The following is a 15,986-nucleotide window of genomic DNA, read 5'->3' as shown; positions in this document are numbered from 1 at the left end:
AGGCACAACTGAGTGAGAAGATTTCACTTCAGGCAATCCAGCAGCTGGTTAGGAAATCCTATCAGGCCCTGGCTTTGTGGAAGCTCCTTTGTGAACATCAGTTTACTGTCATTGTAGGAGAACTTCAAAAGGTGAGGCGGGTTTGTCCTTTGGAGTTGTTTGATACCCAAAGAGCTTTAGTCTTCACTTTGATTATTGTTGTCGTTGTTTTAAGAAGTTTATGTGCGCCAGATGTGGTGGCGCAAACCTCTGGTCCCAGCACTTGGAGGCTGTGGCAGGAGGATCTCTTTGAGTTGTAGGCCAGCTTGGCATTTGTAGTGAATTAATTCCAGGACAGCCAGAGCTGTGTACAGAAAACTCCAACTCAAAAAAAAGGAGAGAGAGAGAGAAAAGAAAGAAAAATTGATGCGGATACATGTTCTACATGGATGTATATAACAGCACCCCATGCCTGTCTGGTGCTTCCCAAGGAAGGTATCAAGATTCCGTGGACCTGGAGTTACAGATGGTTTTGAGCTTCCATGGGGGTTCTGAGAATTGAACTTGAGTCCTTTGGAGAACAGCCAGTGCTCCTGACTGCTGAGCTGCCTCTTCAGCTGTTAGCAGCATTTCAAGTGAAATGGTTACACCCTGGGTCTCTCTATGGGCGCCCAGAGAGTGGTTATGGTTGTTGTTGTTGTTTTCTTATTTTTAGCATGGTTTTTTTGTTTTCCCCTTTTTACAATTTAAAACACATATTCAGTTGGTGAAAGCTATCTTATTTTCCATGCCATCTGAATTTTGTCGGATTGTAAATTCAGGGCAGGTCCTTTTTCACCACACCTGTCGTCTGTGATCTGTCGTGAGAGCTTCCTTTTCTTCCATTGTCAATTATTTTCTCAGGGAATGCAAACTAGGTGTTTGTCCCAAAACTTGCCATATTTTATTGATATTTTTGTTGAAATTTAAGAAAATACATTCCTGTAAAATAACTTACTGGACTATAAATGACTTTACCCTTTTGAACTCTATCTTAGCAAGCAAATTTGTTCAAAATGCTGGTCAAATTCCTGCATTTAATGTTAGAATCCTAATATTATTTAGGAAAAATAAATGAAAGCTCAGAATCTTCTTTGTTTGTTTGGCTTTTTTGAGATAGAATCTCACTTTGTAACTCTGGCTGTCTTGGAACTCAGTAGTACTCCGGGCTGGCCTTGAACTCACAGAAATCTGCCTGCCTCTACCTCAAGTGCTGAGATTCAAGGTGTGAGTCACCACACCCAGCTTTAGCCAGAAATTCCACCACCTGGCTTCTAGTCAGAGTTTTAAAATGTGGCCTAGTGGTTGTTTTTTGCCAGCTTCCAAAAGAAAGTTTTCTGGTACTAGCACTGACTCTACCTTGGCTCGATTTTTCTCATATATAAAGTTGGAGGTTTAAATTAGACCTACTGAAGGTTACCTCCAACTTTTATGTGTTTTATTGCAATTCTTTGCAGAGCTGTGTATCAGTGATTTAGTGTATTTTCTTTGTCAGTGCTGGGAATTGAACCGTGGCCTTATGACTCAGCTGTGCACTCAGCCCATTTTCTCATTCAGATTAGAGTCTACTGGAATGTAAGGGATCTTTTCTTACTAATGAAATCTAAGCTTTTTGGCTCATGGCCTGTAATCCCAATTTGGGAGAAGGAGACGGTATTCTGTGTGTTGTTTTCTGCCAGCCAGGTCTTTATAATAGGCTCCAGGCCAGCTAGTGCTACCTAGTAAGACCCTGTCTCAAAAGCGAAAGCAACAACGAACAAACAAAAAAGAAAAAAGAAAGAAAAAGAAGTTTCAATTTGTGAGTATTTCTATTTAGTATTTCTATGGTTTTGATGAAAGGCTTTCTCTCACTCTAGGAATTCCAGGAGCAGCTAAAGATCACCACCTTTAAGGATCTGGTGATCAGAGACAAAGAGCTCACTGGTGCATTAATTGCTTCTCTTATCAGCTGCTACATCAGAGACAATGCAGCTGTGGATGGCATTAGTTTACACCTACAGGACATCTGCCCGCTTCTGTACAGCACGGATGATGCAGTTTGTTCTAAGGTGAGGTGCTTCACTGTGTTCTTGAGTGTTTTTATAGATGAGTGTCAGTGTGGGGAAGGGTTTGGAGAACTCGTGGTTTTCCATATATGACCTCAGGGCTATCTCTTAATATGTTCCGGTCTTAGAATCCTCAACTAAGAGGGGATTGAAATACATGATTTCTTAAAAACACATATATGCTCTTTAAGTGTTATATATAGAAAAGTCTTTGCTAGTATTTTTAGGCAATGTTTTAAAAGTCCAAGGTCATAGGGCTGGAGAGATGAATCTGTGATTAAAAGCACTAACTGCTCTTCCAGCGGACCAAGTTCAGTTTCTAGCACTCATGCGGCAGCTCACAACTGTCTTTAATACCAGTTCCTGGGGATCTGACACCCTGTTCTGACACCCTTGGGCATCAGGAACATGCATGCTGCACAGACATACATGCAAGCAAAACACCCATACACATAAATTTAAAAAAAGACAAAGGTTAGGAATTAAGGAAAATAACCTAATTTAGAAATTAAGAAAATTTATCCACTAAGAAATTTTTTTTCTTCATAGAAAGTAAGGAAAATCATTAAGACTTTTAGTAAATCTGGAGTGAATCAAAGTTAATGAGGCAATTCTTATTGATCCTTCCCTACAGGTGAAAAACAATAACTAAGTGTCACATGATGAACTGCCTGCTGACCAGTAATGTACTGACTAGGCAAGAGCATTCCCAGACAGAACTGTCTCACTTAACATACTTGGCAGAGGAATTAAGACTAGCTAGGATTTTTTTTGGTCAAAAACTTTTCTTCCTAAAATTAAGAAGTAAGTTTGTAGAGTTTTTATCTCAAATAATAATATACCACATGTAAATTTAGACAGACTACAAAGACAGCATCATCTGCCTACTTGATTTTGTCCCTTTGTAAGCTTTTGTCATCTCTCTAGGCAAATGAGCTTCTTCAGCGATCCCGACAAGTTCAAAATAAAAGTGAAAAAGAAAGAATGTTAAGGGAATCTCTGAAGGAATATCAAAAAATCAGCAACCAAGTCGACCTCCCCAGTGTCTGTGCTCAGTATAGGCAAGGTGAGAAGCAAGCTGCTCTTTGTATCCTTTTCTCAACTCGGCACGATTGCCATACAGCAGGGTGAGAGTGTCTTCCCAAATGCGGATCTTCTGGCATCCATGGCCGAGGATACTTTGAATTGTGTAGATTTTCTTTTCTTGTCTTTGGAGATCCAAAGTAGCACCTGAACGTGTGCAGCAAGTGCTTATTTATGTTTGAGACAGTCTCGTCTGACTCACGCTGGCCTTGAGTGCCCTGTAGCCAAGGGTAGCCTTGAGCACCTCTCAAGCATGAGATTAGACACACCTCCTCTGTTTCTGGCTATTAATACAGACTTTTTGATTTTGAAATTTTGGTCATTGTCAAATTATACCACTGAGTTTCACTTACTTCTAACATGCCTAAAATTTTTCGACTAATCTTAGAAGTAAGAACTGACTGTTAGCAAAGATTTGAATCATGATTTGTTTTCTCTGAAACTACTTTCTGTTAATTTTATATATAAAGGTTCTTTTGAAGAAGGGGGATCCATTAATAGCTGCCTTCCATACATTAGGGTCCCCCCCCCTTTTTTTTTATAAGAAAACGCATCAGCACCTTTGTGATGCTGTCATCAGAATAGCAAACATTTACTAGAAATACAACTTTCTGGTTCCCTTGTGTGCCTGCTAAGGAAAAGCACTGACAGCTTAGTAGTAAGCTCTAAACTAAGCGTTGGCTTTTCTCTCCATCAGTGCGCTTTTATGAAGGTGTGGTGGAACTCTCTCTTACTGCTGCTGAGAAAAAAGATCCTCAGGGTCTTGGACTCCATTTCTATAAGCATGGAGAACCAGAAGAAGATGTTGTCGGTCTTCAGACTTTCCAAGAGAGGTAAGTTCTTGAGCCTCGGCTAATTGTCGGGTTTTATGAGATAGGTCTTTTTATATAAAATTTTGATTGATAATATAGAAAAGGTACAGCCAGGTAGTAGTGGCGCACGCCTTTAATCCCAGCACTGGGAGGCAGAGGTAGGTGGGTCTCTGTGAGTTCAAGGCCAGCCTGGTTTACAAGAGCTAGTTCCAGGACAGGCTCCAAAGCTACAGATAAACCCTGTCTCGAAAAACCAAAATAATAATAATAAATAGGAAAGGAACACTTCAAGTGCAACCCTTATAAAATTTAATTATGTTCTTACTTTAAAAGAACTGGTTTTTATCAAGTCCTGAATGAGGATTATAATTTCTGTTCTAGAGATAAAATCTCAGTCTTACAAAAATTGAAAAAGCACAAGTATTTTGTGTATTTCTGCGTGTGATATGCATATACGGATGTGCACACTTGGAAGCCAGGGAAAGATATCATGTGACCTGTTTTCTGTCAGTCTCCACAGAACTCCTTTGCAGGGTTTCTCACTGAAGCCGGAGTTGGGCTGGCAGATGGCCGGTGCCAGCAGTCCTTGGGCCACTCAGTGCTGGAGTTACTGCCCTGGACATGGCCACCCCTGCTTTTTGGCACAAGTCTGTAAATCTGAATACACGTCCTCAGGCTTGCATAGCAAGCTCCTTTTCATCTGCTGAGCTGCCATTGGCCTTACAAGCGGTTTTTATTATGTTTTTGTTCTGTGACAGTCTCACTGTGTTTCCCTGGGGAAACTGGAAATGTATGTAAACCAGTCTGTACTCGAACTCTGATCTTCCCTGTTCTTAAATACTAGGACTGAAGGCATGTATCACCATACCTGTCTTTTATAAATGATTTTTGACCAGCTGTGGGGGTTTTATTTATCTATTTTTTCTTTTGAAACTTTATTATATTTTTTGATATTCCCGATTTGAGAATAAAACTGGCTTCCTCTCCTTTCCAGTTTCTGGTTTGAGGCAAAAACATTGTTGTTTTTTGTAGTTTTGCCCTTCTACATTTAACCAAATCTTTTGAAAAGTATATTGGATTTTTTTGTGGGAGCGATAGAGGATACAGGGTGCTTTTGTTTGGCTTAGGAGGTTTTTTTCCTTTGAATTTAATTTTATATCAGGTATATAAGTATTTTGCTTGATTGATTGACACAGGGTCTTATATATCCTGGGCTCGCCTAAGATGAGAAGTAATGGACCTTTTCTTTTTCAGATTAAACAGTTACAAGTGCATCACAGACACTCTTCAGGAACTGGTGAATCAGAGTAAGGCTGCTCCTCAGTCTCCTAGTGTACCCAAAAAACCCGGTCCTCCGGTGTTGTCATCAGATCCCAACATGCTGAGCAATGAAGAAGCAGGTCATCATGTAAGGGACAGAATGGAATGCATGCATTCTGGAAGTGGGGTGTGTTGGAAAGGGAAAAGCGCTGACACTTACCCTCGACCTGTTTTCTCACCAGAAGTTTGGGGGCTATGTGTTATATCCAGCAAGAACGCCTTTAACCATCCTAATCTTCACTGTTTTTTTTATTTTAGTTTGAACAAATGCTTAAATTGGCTCAGCGATCGAAGGATGAGCTCTTTAGTATTGCTCTGTATAACTGGCTAATACAAGCTGACCTTGCAGATAAACTACTACAGGTAAAACTAGTGTTTGTAAATAAGTTTATATTAATTTATCTTTCCAAATAACATAACAATAGTTCTTGTAGATATAGAAAATTAGTTTTTTATCCTATATATAAAAGTAAGTGTTATTATAAAGCTAAGAATATAATTTCTTTTTCTATGGAGCAAAATAGACTGTTGCCTTAATGTTGTTTAGAGGCTGATTTGAACAGTAGCGTTGTGGGTAGGAGTCTCCAGGTTAGTATTTAGGCTCTGCTCTTGGGTCCCAGGGTGACTTCTTTTCAAGTATCAGTGTTCTTTGATTTTTAAACTTGAGACCTGGGGTTTGATAGTGCCAAGGGTGCCTTTTGGGCTCAGAGCCAGTAACTGTGTTCTTAGTGTTCATTAAAAGAGTTAGGATTTTATACTGAATTTTTTATTAGGGTGTTATAGAAAGTTCTTCATTAATTACTTTAATGAAAATCATTTGTAATGAGAAAATGATTTCATCTCTTGATGTTGGTTTCGGTTTTACTTATTTTCATAAAAGAAGGCACACCCAAAATGCACTGTTTTCTCCTTTCAAAGCAAATAGGTGATCACAACATTCTTTGTGTAACTACAACCTCTAGATTGCCTCTCCATTTCTGGAGCCACATTTAGTCCGAATGGCCAAAGTGGATCAGAATAGAGTTCGCTACATGGATTTACTCTGGAGATACTATGAGAAGAACAGAAGTTTCAGCAGTGCTGCTCGTGTCCTATCCAAACTGGCTGACATGCACAGGTACGGTCTGTAAGAGTCTCAACTGTAAGGAATAGGACAGAGCTGAATGTGCAGTTATGTCCATTGGAACCCAGGGAGGCCAGCCTAGGCACATAGTGAGGTCTTCCGTCGAGAGTGTGGGGAGGACTGTGAGGGTAGCTCACTGATAGTGCACGTGCTTAGCACAGTCTCCAGTGGCCTCCCCCTGAAGAGAAAGCTGAGAGTTCAGTTATGGCCGGTAGGAAGACTGAGTCTGTCTAGGGGCTCAGGCCTGGCAGGGGTGATGTATTGTCCAAAGCTTTCTTGACTCCCTTCCCTCTGTAATCACTCAATTCTACAAGTTCCCTCACATACAAAGTATAAAGTGACCTTCTTAATTTTTGGTATAATAAAAGGCAACTTTCAATAGAGCTCTTTGTTAATTTGTTCCTTTTGTAATTAAGAATTAGCATTAATAGCCCAGTGGTGGTGGCAAGGGCCGTTAGTCCCAGCACTCAGGAGGCTGAGACAGGCGGATCTCTGACTTCTAGGCCATCCTGGTCTACAAGAGCTAGTTCCAGGGCAGCCAGGACTGATACACAGAGAAACCCTGTCTCAAAAAAGAACAAAGCGAAACAATAACAGATGAGCTGTTTTGCACTATTATTTAACTGTAAGTGTTCTCCCTTAAGAGATCGGCTAGTTGTCCTGTCAATCCTCTACCCGTGAGTCTAGCCCACAGGAAAGCTAATTCTCCTGAAGATATGCTAGGGACAGGGAGGAATAATTAATTATTCCCTTAATGAGACAATCCACTTATCCTTGAAGAAGCCCCTGCTTTGGTACAGTCTATTTTCCCAGAGCTTTGATCTCCCGGATGCTCTGAACATCATCCCTCTTTTCTCTGGCTGGCATCCAGGCCACACAGATCCATTTGCCTGCCCGCCCCTCATGTGACTGCTTACTGGCAGAGTTGTTTCTCTGTTTCTCCTCTTCATCTCCCTCCTCCAGGCTGCTGCCATGGTTTACAGCTTACATGCCCTGATAAAATGGTCTCCAGGTTTCTTTGTATTCCTCTTAAAATTCCTTTATTAATGAAACCAAAAATGTAAAATAAAAATAAAAAAAAAACCTATTTTCCCCAGTAGCATGCTTTCCAATGTGGTATACCGTAGTGATAATAAAAAACAATAGGATTTTAGGTTTTTTTACATAAACATCAGTATTTGTTGTCTAAAATTATGAACTTCTCATTAGAAAGCTAAAACAATTGAGCAAACACGATAGCACACAGCTATAATTCCAGCACCTAGAGTTGGAGACAGGGTGATTGATGCATGTTCCAGGCCAGGCAGGGTCTCCATAGTGAGAACTTTTCTTTTAAAAAGAAAAGAAAAGTAAAATTAGATCCATTTTTTAAAAAAAAAACTAATAATTTTTAAAATTTAAATTAGTTAATTATTGTGTTCTGGTCTTAAAATAGTATGTCTTACTTGGTATATTTGAATCTTCAGATCTTAAGAAACAACATAGCTAAAATTATGGATTTCCTCCCCCAGCACAGAAATTTCGCTTCAACAGCGACTAGAATACATTGCTCGAGCCATTCTTAGTGCTAAAAGTTCCACTGCCATTTCATCAATAGCTGCAGATGGTGAATTCCTTCATGAATTAGAAGAGAAAATGGAAGTAAGTAATATAATACTTAGTCTGTGTCATGTAGAATAGTACCACAGTTACACCACTGTCTCCTCTTCCCCCGTGAATTGGAGTTCTGTAGTCCTTATTAATTCTAAATGCTTCTGTTTATATATGTTTATTGTTGTGTTTGGATATTAATCTTTTGGAAACCATGTTGGGACATAGAGCCATAATTTGGGAGATTTTCCCATAGCATATGTCTAGTTCTTGTTTTGTTTAACATTCCCCACTGTTCAGCAGCCATTGGGTTGCATGGCATTCATTGTTCATTCTGGATGACCTAATGAGTAAATGAAAGGAGTAGACTGAACTGCGTGGCTATGATTGTCCATGACATGCCAGACTTCCTTTCTCCTTCCTGGAGTGAACTCATGTCACATGGCGTCCACAGTCTAGAAAGTTTTCTGCCTATGATGATTGAGTTACTCATGGCAGTTACGTTGGACAGCTCATTTCCTGTGGCATTAGTTACATTGAGAGGACAGTCTCTTGCAATTAAGTCTGTATTAGTACATTATCTTCACTGTAGCAAACTTAAACTTTTAGACATCATTTCTTCCAGTACCTGTTGAATATTATACAAATATTAATACATTGCATTTTCTGTTGAAACTAGGTTGCTAGGATCCAACTTCAGATCCAAGAGACACTACAAAGGCAGTACTCCCATCATTCCTCAGTGCAGGATGCTATTTCTCAGCTGGATTCTGAGCTGATGGACATCACTAAGGTAATAAAACACCAGCGAGAGTCCTGTAATCGTCACCTTGTTTTTAGAAATCCCTGTTGGTTTTGTTTGTGTCATTTTCTTCATGGGAAAGTAAGAAAGTTTCCTTTGGCAGCTTGTCACTGGACTGATAAGTTCCTGCTGCTGCACACGACTCTTTGTATGACTCCTAGAAAAAGTAGAGCTGCTCCTGCCAAGCCAGTCACCATGACATCCTTGTTAACCTCGTGTTAGAGTTCTGTTAAAGCCAGCAGGGTTTTCTGTTGTTGTGTTTGGTGGTTGTAGTTTTAATTTGGTATTTTGAGACAAGGTTGTAGATGGAAGTTTCTGTCCCACCCAGTCCCACAGCCATTCAGTCCCAAATAAACACACAGAGGCTTATATTAATTATAAACTGGTTGACCTATTACTCAGGCTTATTACTAACGAGCTCTTATGACTTAAATTAACCCATAATTCTTTTTTTTAAATATTTATTTATTTATTATGTATACAATATTCTGTCTGTGTATATATGCCTGTAGGCCAGAAGAGGACACCAGACCTCATTACAGATGGTTGTAAGCCACCATGTGGTTGCTGGGAATTGAACTCAGGACCTTTGGAAGAGCAGGCAATGCTCTTAACCTCTGAGCCATCTCTCCAGCTCCTAACCCATAATTCTTATCTGTGTTTAGCCATGTGACTTTGTACTTTTTCTCGGTAAGGCGTTTTCATCTTGCTTTCCCGGCTGGCTGGCTGGTGAATGAGTCTTTTCCTGCCTGGCTACTGGCCAATCAGTGTTTTATTATACCAATACGAGTGACAAATGCATTTTGTCACTTTACAGTGTACAAGAGCATTATCCCAAAGCACAAGGTCTCACTCTGGAACCCTGCTGGTGTTGAACTTGTGGTAGTCCTTCTGCCTCTGTTCTTGCTTCCCATATGCTGGCATTACAGCCATATGCCATCGCACCCAGCTTATTTGTAGCCTTGTTGTTTACTTTTGTTTAACTTTCCAAACTCTTTGGCCCTGCACTGTTCTTGCAGTTCCTTCTTCTAGACATTCCTGTGTATAGTTCCAAGCCTCTGTAACACCTTGAGGTGCATTGTTCTCATGGTTCTTAACCTGATTTAGAGGACACTTGTTCTAGGATGTTGATTGAGCATCCTCCTCCTCCTAGCTAAGAAATAACACATGTGTCTTCTGAGACTTGTTTGAGGGTACTTATGGAGACCCTGTCTCAAAAGAAAAGTGCCAAAGCTGAAATTTTGAGCCCTAGTGCAACATTGCAATTGGAAAATTCCACACGTGACTTTTTATGATAAATCATCATCAAAACACCCAGTGTTATTAAAAATTTTGCATAAAATTTCCCTTGGTCTATAAAAGTGTACATGAAACATGTGAATGTCACATTTAAACTTGGATCCTATTCCCAGTGTATCTCATGTGTATATGTACATATTTTAAAATATTTGTTCATTTCACTATTAATCTCTGAACACTGACCTGTAGTTGAATGTATAATTTTTGGATTTCTTTCCACAGCTTTATGGGGAATTTGCTGACCCGTTTAAACTTGCAGAGTGTAAACTTGCAATCATTCATTGTGCTGGGTATTCAGATCCCATATTGGTACATACACTTTGGCAGGATATCATAGAGAAAGGTAAGTGTCCTCGTTATAGGAACGTTACCCCATGTTTCTTAGTGATCCTGAATAATAGAAGCTGCTAGCCATAGCTAATGTATCTAGGCTTTATGGAAATGTGCTATATTTGCCAAATAGAAAGGATGTAGAGGATATGTGATTACAGTGAAAAGGTACAGTGTGTCCCTGGCGAATATTTGGGAGCATGCTCAGGGAAAGTGTATATAGTACATTTGATATATACCACCTCATAATTACCCTAAACATGTCCCTCAAAATCTTGTAACTAGTAATCTTGTATAGTGAGATACATATCAGACACTCACAGAAGCACAGAATCTGCTAATTACAATTGCAAGTATCAGTCCTGAAGTTGAGGATATTAAGTAGCCAGTGAAACATTTCACATTAAAAACAATTGTGATTTCTATTGACATGTCTTTTCCAGAACTGAATGACAGCGTAACGTTGAGTTCATCAGATCGAATGCATGCTCTCAGCCTCAAGCTTGTCCTCCTTGGCAAAATCTATGCCGGCACACCTCGATTCTTTCCTCTAGGTAAGCCGTAACCTTGCTATATTACTTCCTGTTAATGTTCCCCATTGGAAAACTTCATTGCCTTTAGTGCAGATTATAGAGTTTCTTTTTGCCATTCAGAAAGAATCCCTGAAGAATAACAGAAGTTGATAGTTGACTATAAAATTTTTTATGAACAGCTTTCTAAGTTTTTATATCAATTTAGGAATTAGGCTGACTGATAAATGATATAGTTTAAGTGATTATACTGATGGGAAAACCACTGTCTAGTAAGAAATTAAAATGGCTCATAATTTCATGTATTGGTAATTTGAGATTCAGCTGTTTGGTATTACATTAAAGGAGTGGGGGGGGGGGAGGGAGGGCAGGCATTTTGCTCTGAAGTCCAGTCTCTCTCTCATCATCTCACACTTTCTCAGTTTCTCTTTTCCTTCCTCACTTCTTCCCTCTTCCCTTTGTTTCTGTTTTCTGTGTGTAGTGCTTGGGTTTGAACCCATGGTCTTGTACATCCTAAGCAGGTTTTTGTGCCCCTAAACTATGCTGGGCCAGCACGTGGGTTTTTAAAATCGGTTCTAAGTAGATAGACTGGCTTTAAATATGGATTCTTTTACCTTACCTTCTTGTGTTCTGAGATCACAGGCATGTGTTAGCATGCCTAGCTTTTCTTTTTTTTAAAGAACAAAGAGACTAAAATTTTAATTGACAGAACTTTGTTCTTGACCAGATATGCTGAGTGTAATTGTTGTGAGCCAATTGCTAACTCAAATTTTCTTTTTGTTATGAAAATAGTAGTTATTAAGTAGGATACTAAATATTTATTACATTATTTTTAAAATTTGAGAAGTAGAAAAATATTCATAATCACATTAAATCACCTATTTAGTCTATTTTAGCCTTCCCTGGGGTTTAGCCCAGGCCTTGTACATGGTAAGCAAACGATACTGAATGATACATCATTGCTAAATCATTTGCTGGTTTTGAAATGAACATTCAGACTTATAGACCATCTCAAATACTAAGATCTCTTTGTTGTCAGAGATACTTCAGCTGTACTGTGTCCATGCCTCTTCGCTGATGGGAAAGTAAGGAAACTGGCTGCTAGGCGTGCTTGCTGCTCTCTCAGAGGGCCTGGGTTTGATGCCCAGCACCCACATAGCAGTTCACAAATTCCAGTTCCAGGGAACCAGAGCCCTCTTCTGGCTCCATGGGTTTCTAAACAAACATGGTACACATAAATTCATGCATAATGTACATGCAGATAGAGTAAATAAATAGACTTATGTGGTATTTGGATTTTTGATAAGCATGTGAAAACAGTTAAGTTTGGGACCATTTGGCAGTCTTTTGGCTTTGGTGTAGATCTTTAATTATGTTAACCCTGAGTTGTGGCTGTCAGAGTAGCACAGGTCTGGTGACTGAATAAGCCACACAGAGTTCAGACAATCCAAAGTTCAGTCCCACCGCTCAAGAGGCGAGACAGGCACCCCTCTGGGTTACATAGTGAGATCCTGACTTTCGAAGGAAAAGGAAGAAATGTTAAATAGTAAATTCCAAAATGGCCTGGTGGCATATACCTTTAGTCCTAGCACTCAGGAGTCATAGGCAGACTTATCTCTGTGAGTTCAATTGCTGTTTTTTGTTGTTGTTTTCTTTTGTTTTTTTGTTTTTGTTTTGTGATACCTCTGGTCTGTGGACATTTAATATTGGTTGTTTTTAATATCATAATTAACAAATGTGGTTAAAGATTATTTATAAGATGATAATGACTGTTAAGAATGAATACATATTGAGCCAGGTGTTTTGGCACTTGCCTATAATCCCAGCAATTGGGAGGATGGGACAGAAGTACCAAGCATTTAACTAAGTAAATACATGGATTAAAAACGTTTTGCCTGGCACACACTTTTAATCCCAGTACTCAGGAGGCAGAGGCAGGCGGATCTCTGTGACTAATAGGCCAGCCTGGTCTACAGAGCAAGTTCTAGGACAGGCTCCAAGCTATACAAAGAAACCCTGTCTGAAAAGAAAAGGGGAAAAACATAATATTTTCAAGTTGGAGTGTAGTAGTCCTCTCTCACAGTTTGTGGATACACACATGTCTTATAGAGGAGTGACAGTTATCAAGTCCTGTCCAGTAGTGGAATTATTATCCACCTTCTTTTGGATTTCATAATTTTCTCCTAATATCCTTAAAAGTGTGCAATGTAATGGTTTTAACACAAACCTGTGTATGTGTAACATGACCCAGTCTATTTTAGAGATTTTCATTATTCCCAAAGCAACCTCGTACTCAATAGCTAACACTTCCTAGTCTTTCCTCCCCTTCAGCGTTAGCAACTACAAGTTTACTTTCTGTGTCCAGTTTGCATGTAGATATCTTACTTTCATTTATTTGTTTGAGGTTATTTGGTATTGGTTCCCCCCCCCCCCGGGCATTATACCCAAGTCTTGTACATACAAGGAGCATGTTTGTGGTTTTTTGTTTAGAGGCAGAGAGTAGGTCTTATGCACATTGATAAACGTGAATATGAAGGTCAGGAAACTTCGCTAACCATGACTTAGCTTTGTTTGTTTGGAGATTGGAGAGGTCCTAGTAAGCTAGGCTGGTTAGTCAGCAAGCCCCAGGAATCCACCTGTCTCTGGCTCTCCACTGCTGGGATTACAAGCCTATATCACCACATCTGGCTTTTTTTTTTATGCTATCAAATTTAGTTTTGATACTTTAAAGGCAACCATTTTCCCAAGCCCAAGATGTGTTTGGAGTTCTTTTTCAGATAGCTACTAGAAACTGCTCATTTAATAAGAAAACAGTTGAGCAGTTTGCTGAATCAATGGTTAAAGTTCCATATTTCTGGGGCTAGATGCTGGGTTAGCAGTAAGAGCCCTTGGTGCTCTTACAGAGGACCTGAATACAGTTCTCATCATCCACATGTTTGTAATGGCAGCCGTAGATGTGATACCTTCTGCCTGCGCTGACACCGGGCATGCACATGGTGTTTATATGTGTGTGCAGGCAAAACACTCATCTGAATTTCTGACTTTCTCTTTTCAGATTTTATTGTGCAGTTCTTAGAGCAGCAGGTTTGTACTTTAAACTGGGATGTTGGCTTTGTGATACAAACCATGAATGAAATTGGAGTGCCTTTACCTAGACTACTGGAAGTTTATGATCAGCTCTTCAAGTCACGGGTAAGAAAATCAGAACGATCTTCCCTGAGTTTCCTGAGATACAGAGTGAGGTATCTTGATTCTATATTTATAGATATCTTATCATTTAAGCTACATGTTTTCAGTGGAGATTGGCTTCAACTGTGCAAGTAAAATAAACTTGGGACTCTTAATCGAGGGTTGCTTTGCTTTGGAATACTTATTTGTAATATTGATAAACATAATTAACTGGGCAGTGGTGACACAGACCTGTGATCACAGCACTTGGGAGACAAAGGCAAGTGGATATCTGTGAGTTTGAGGCCAGCCTGGTCTACAGAGCAAGTTCTAGGTCAGCCAGAGCTGTTACACAGAGGAACACTGTCTGAAAAAAACAAACAAACAAAACCATAATTATACATATTTACTAGTGTATTAATAGATAAACCAAAGTATGGAACTATTTCTGGGGATCAAATCCTAGGGCCTTGCACATGATTGACAAGTGTTCTGCTCCACCATGAAACTGTGATCCCCAGCCTACTTGTTTTAAGCAAGCAAAATTGACAGCACATTTATTCATGTAACCTCATTTTGTAAAAATCTTTTGAGGGAATAGGGAGATCTCAACCTAGAAGTAAAGTACTTCTAGCCCAAGTTTAATCTGCAGAACCCATATAAAAAAAAGTGCAATGGTGTATATTTGTATTCCCAGTCCTGAGGAGAGAGACACAGGTGTGTCCTGGGGCCTTCGAGTTAAGGTGGACACCTGCCGAGCAACAACATCCTAGGCTGTTCTTTTCTCTGGCCTCCGTGTGTTTCCCTGCCCCACCCTGCCCCATATGTATTGTGTGTGTGTGTGAGAGAGAGAGAACACAATAGTAGCATCTTTCAGTGCTTTTTGGTTTCCTAAGACAGGGTTTTACCTTATAGTCTAGGCTGGCCTTGAACTTAGGATCTTCCTCCCTGAGCTCTCTCAGTGCATAATGTGACCCAGGTGATGTACTCTCCAAGGCTCTTCTAAGAACTCAGCTGAGTCCTGTAGGCCATATTGAAAATGGTGTGTCTCCACCTTACAAGAAGACAAGGATAAACCACCAAGCAGTCCGCTCTAGTTGGGTGGATAATAGCAGATTACGGTTTTGTGACTGCTGGTTTCTTTTACTCTAGGATCAGACTGGATAAATTCAAAAGAAAATGGGTCATAGTCCATAGAAATAACAGTTTTTCTTTAATTTCATATTACATGTTCCAATGATAAATTATTCCTAAAAATATCAGAATATGGTCTTTTATTATTTTTGTTTTGTTTCTTTCTTTTGTTTTCTCGAGACGGGCATTACTGTGTAGTGCTGGCCCTCCTACAGCTGGCCCTGTAGGTCAGGCTGGCCTCGAACTCACAGACATCTACCTGTCTGTGCCTGCAGAGGACTGGGATTAAGGACACGTGCCACCAAGTTCAGCTTCTAATGCTTTTTAAAGAAATTTTGCTTGGATTCCAAAGACTTTGTTAATCAACGTAAATAATTAGGCAAAACACACACACATATTTGATGAGTTATAAGACAAATTGTGTCTGTGTATGCATACATTTTTTTTCTTTTCATAGGATCCATTCTGGAACAGAGTGAAAAGGCCACTGCACCTTTTGGATTGTATCCGTGTATTACTGACAAGATATGTTGAGAATCCTAGCAAAGTTTTAAATTGTGAGAGGTAACTATGAATTAAATATTGTCTTATGGAAAAATTGTAAGTGTCTCTAGTAAGTACCTGGGTAACAAGTTAGGAGTGGGTGTGAAGAGCTCTGAGAGCAGTGGTTCTCACTCTTCCTGCTGCTGCGACCCTTCATACAGTTCCTCACGGTGTGCTGGCCTCAACCAT

General features: G+C 39.7%; 1 protein-coding gene across 1 annotated transcript in view; it reads left to right on the top strand.

Moving 5' to 3' along the window:
• The window catches only part of Nup155 (nucleoporin 155), a 50,166-nt gene that overhangs the window by 30,668 nt on the left and 3,512 nt on the right, over positions 1-15,986 (top strand). Inside the window, exons 22-34 of the mRNA XM_041631162.1 lie at positions 1-131; positions 1,875-2,066; positions 2,991-3,129; positions 3,844-3,979; positions 5,213-5,366; positions 5,537-5,641; positions 6,241-6,395; positions 7,913-8,042; positions 8,671-8,784; positions 10,315-10,435; positions 10,866-10,976; positions 14,008-14,144; positions 15,712-15,818. Of these exons, the coding sequence (XP_041487096.1) occupies positions 1-131; positions 1,875-2,066; positions 2,991-3,129; positions 3,844-3,979; positions 5,213-5,366; positions 5,537-5,641; positions 6,241-6,395; positions 7,913-8,042; positions 8,671-8,784; positions 10,315-10,435; positions 10,866-10,976; positions 14,008-14,144; positions 15,712-15,818 (1,732 nt within the window). The remainder of the gene's footprint in view (positions 132-1,874; positions 2,067-2,990; positions 3,130-3,843; positions 3,980-5,212; positions 5,367-5,536; positions 5,642-6,240; positions 6,396-7,912; positions 8,043-8,670; positions 8,785-10,314; positions 10,436-10,865; positions 10,977-14,007; positions 14,145-15,711; positions 15,819-15,986) is intronic.

This window comes from Microtus oregoni, unplaced genomic scaffold, assembly GCF_018167655.1.
Source record: "Microtus oregoni isolate MIOR12 unplaced genomic scaffold, Mior012 000036F_ref0000092, whole genome shotgun sequence".
NCBI lineage: Eukaryota > Metazoa > Chordata > Mammalia > Rodentia > Cricetidae > Microtus > Microtus oregoni.
The sequence above is the reverse complement of the archived record's forward strand: the minus strand, read 5'-3'. Positions and strand labels throughout refer to the sequence as shown.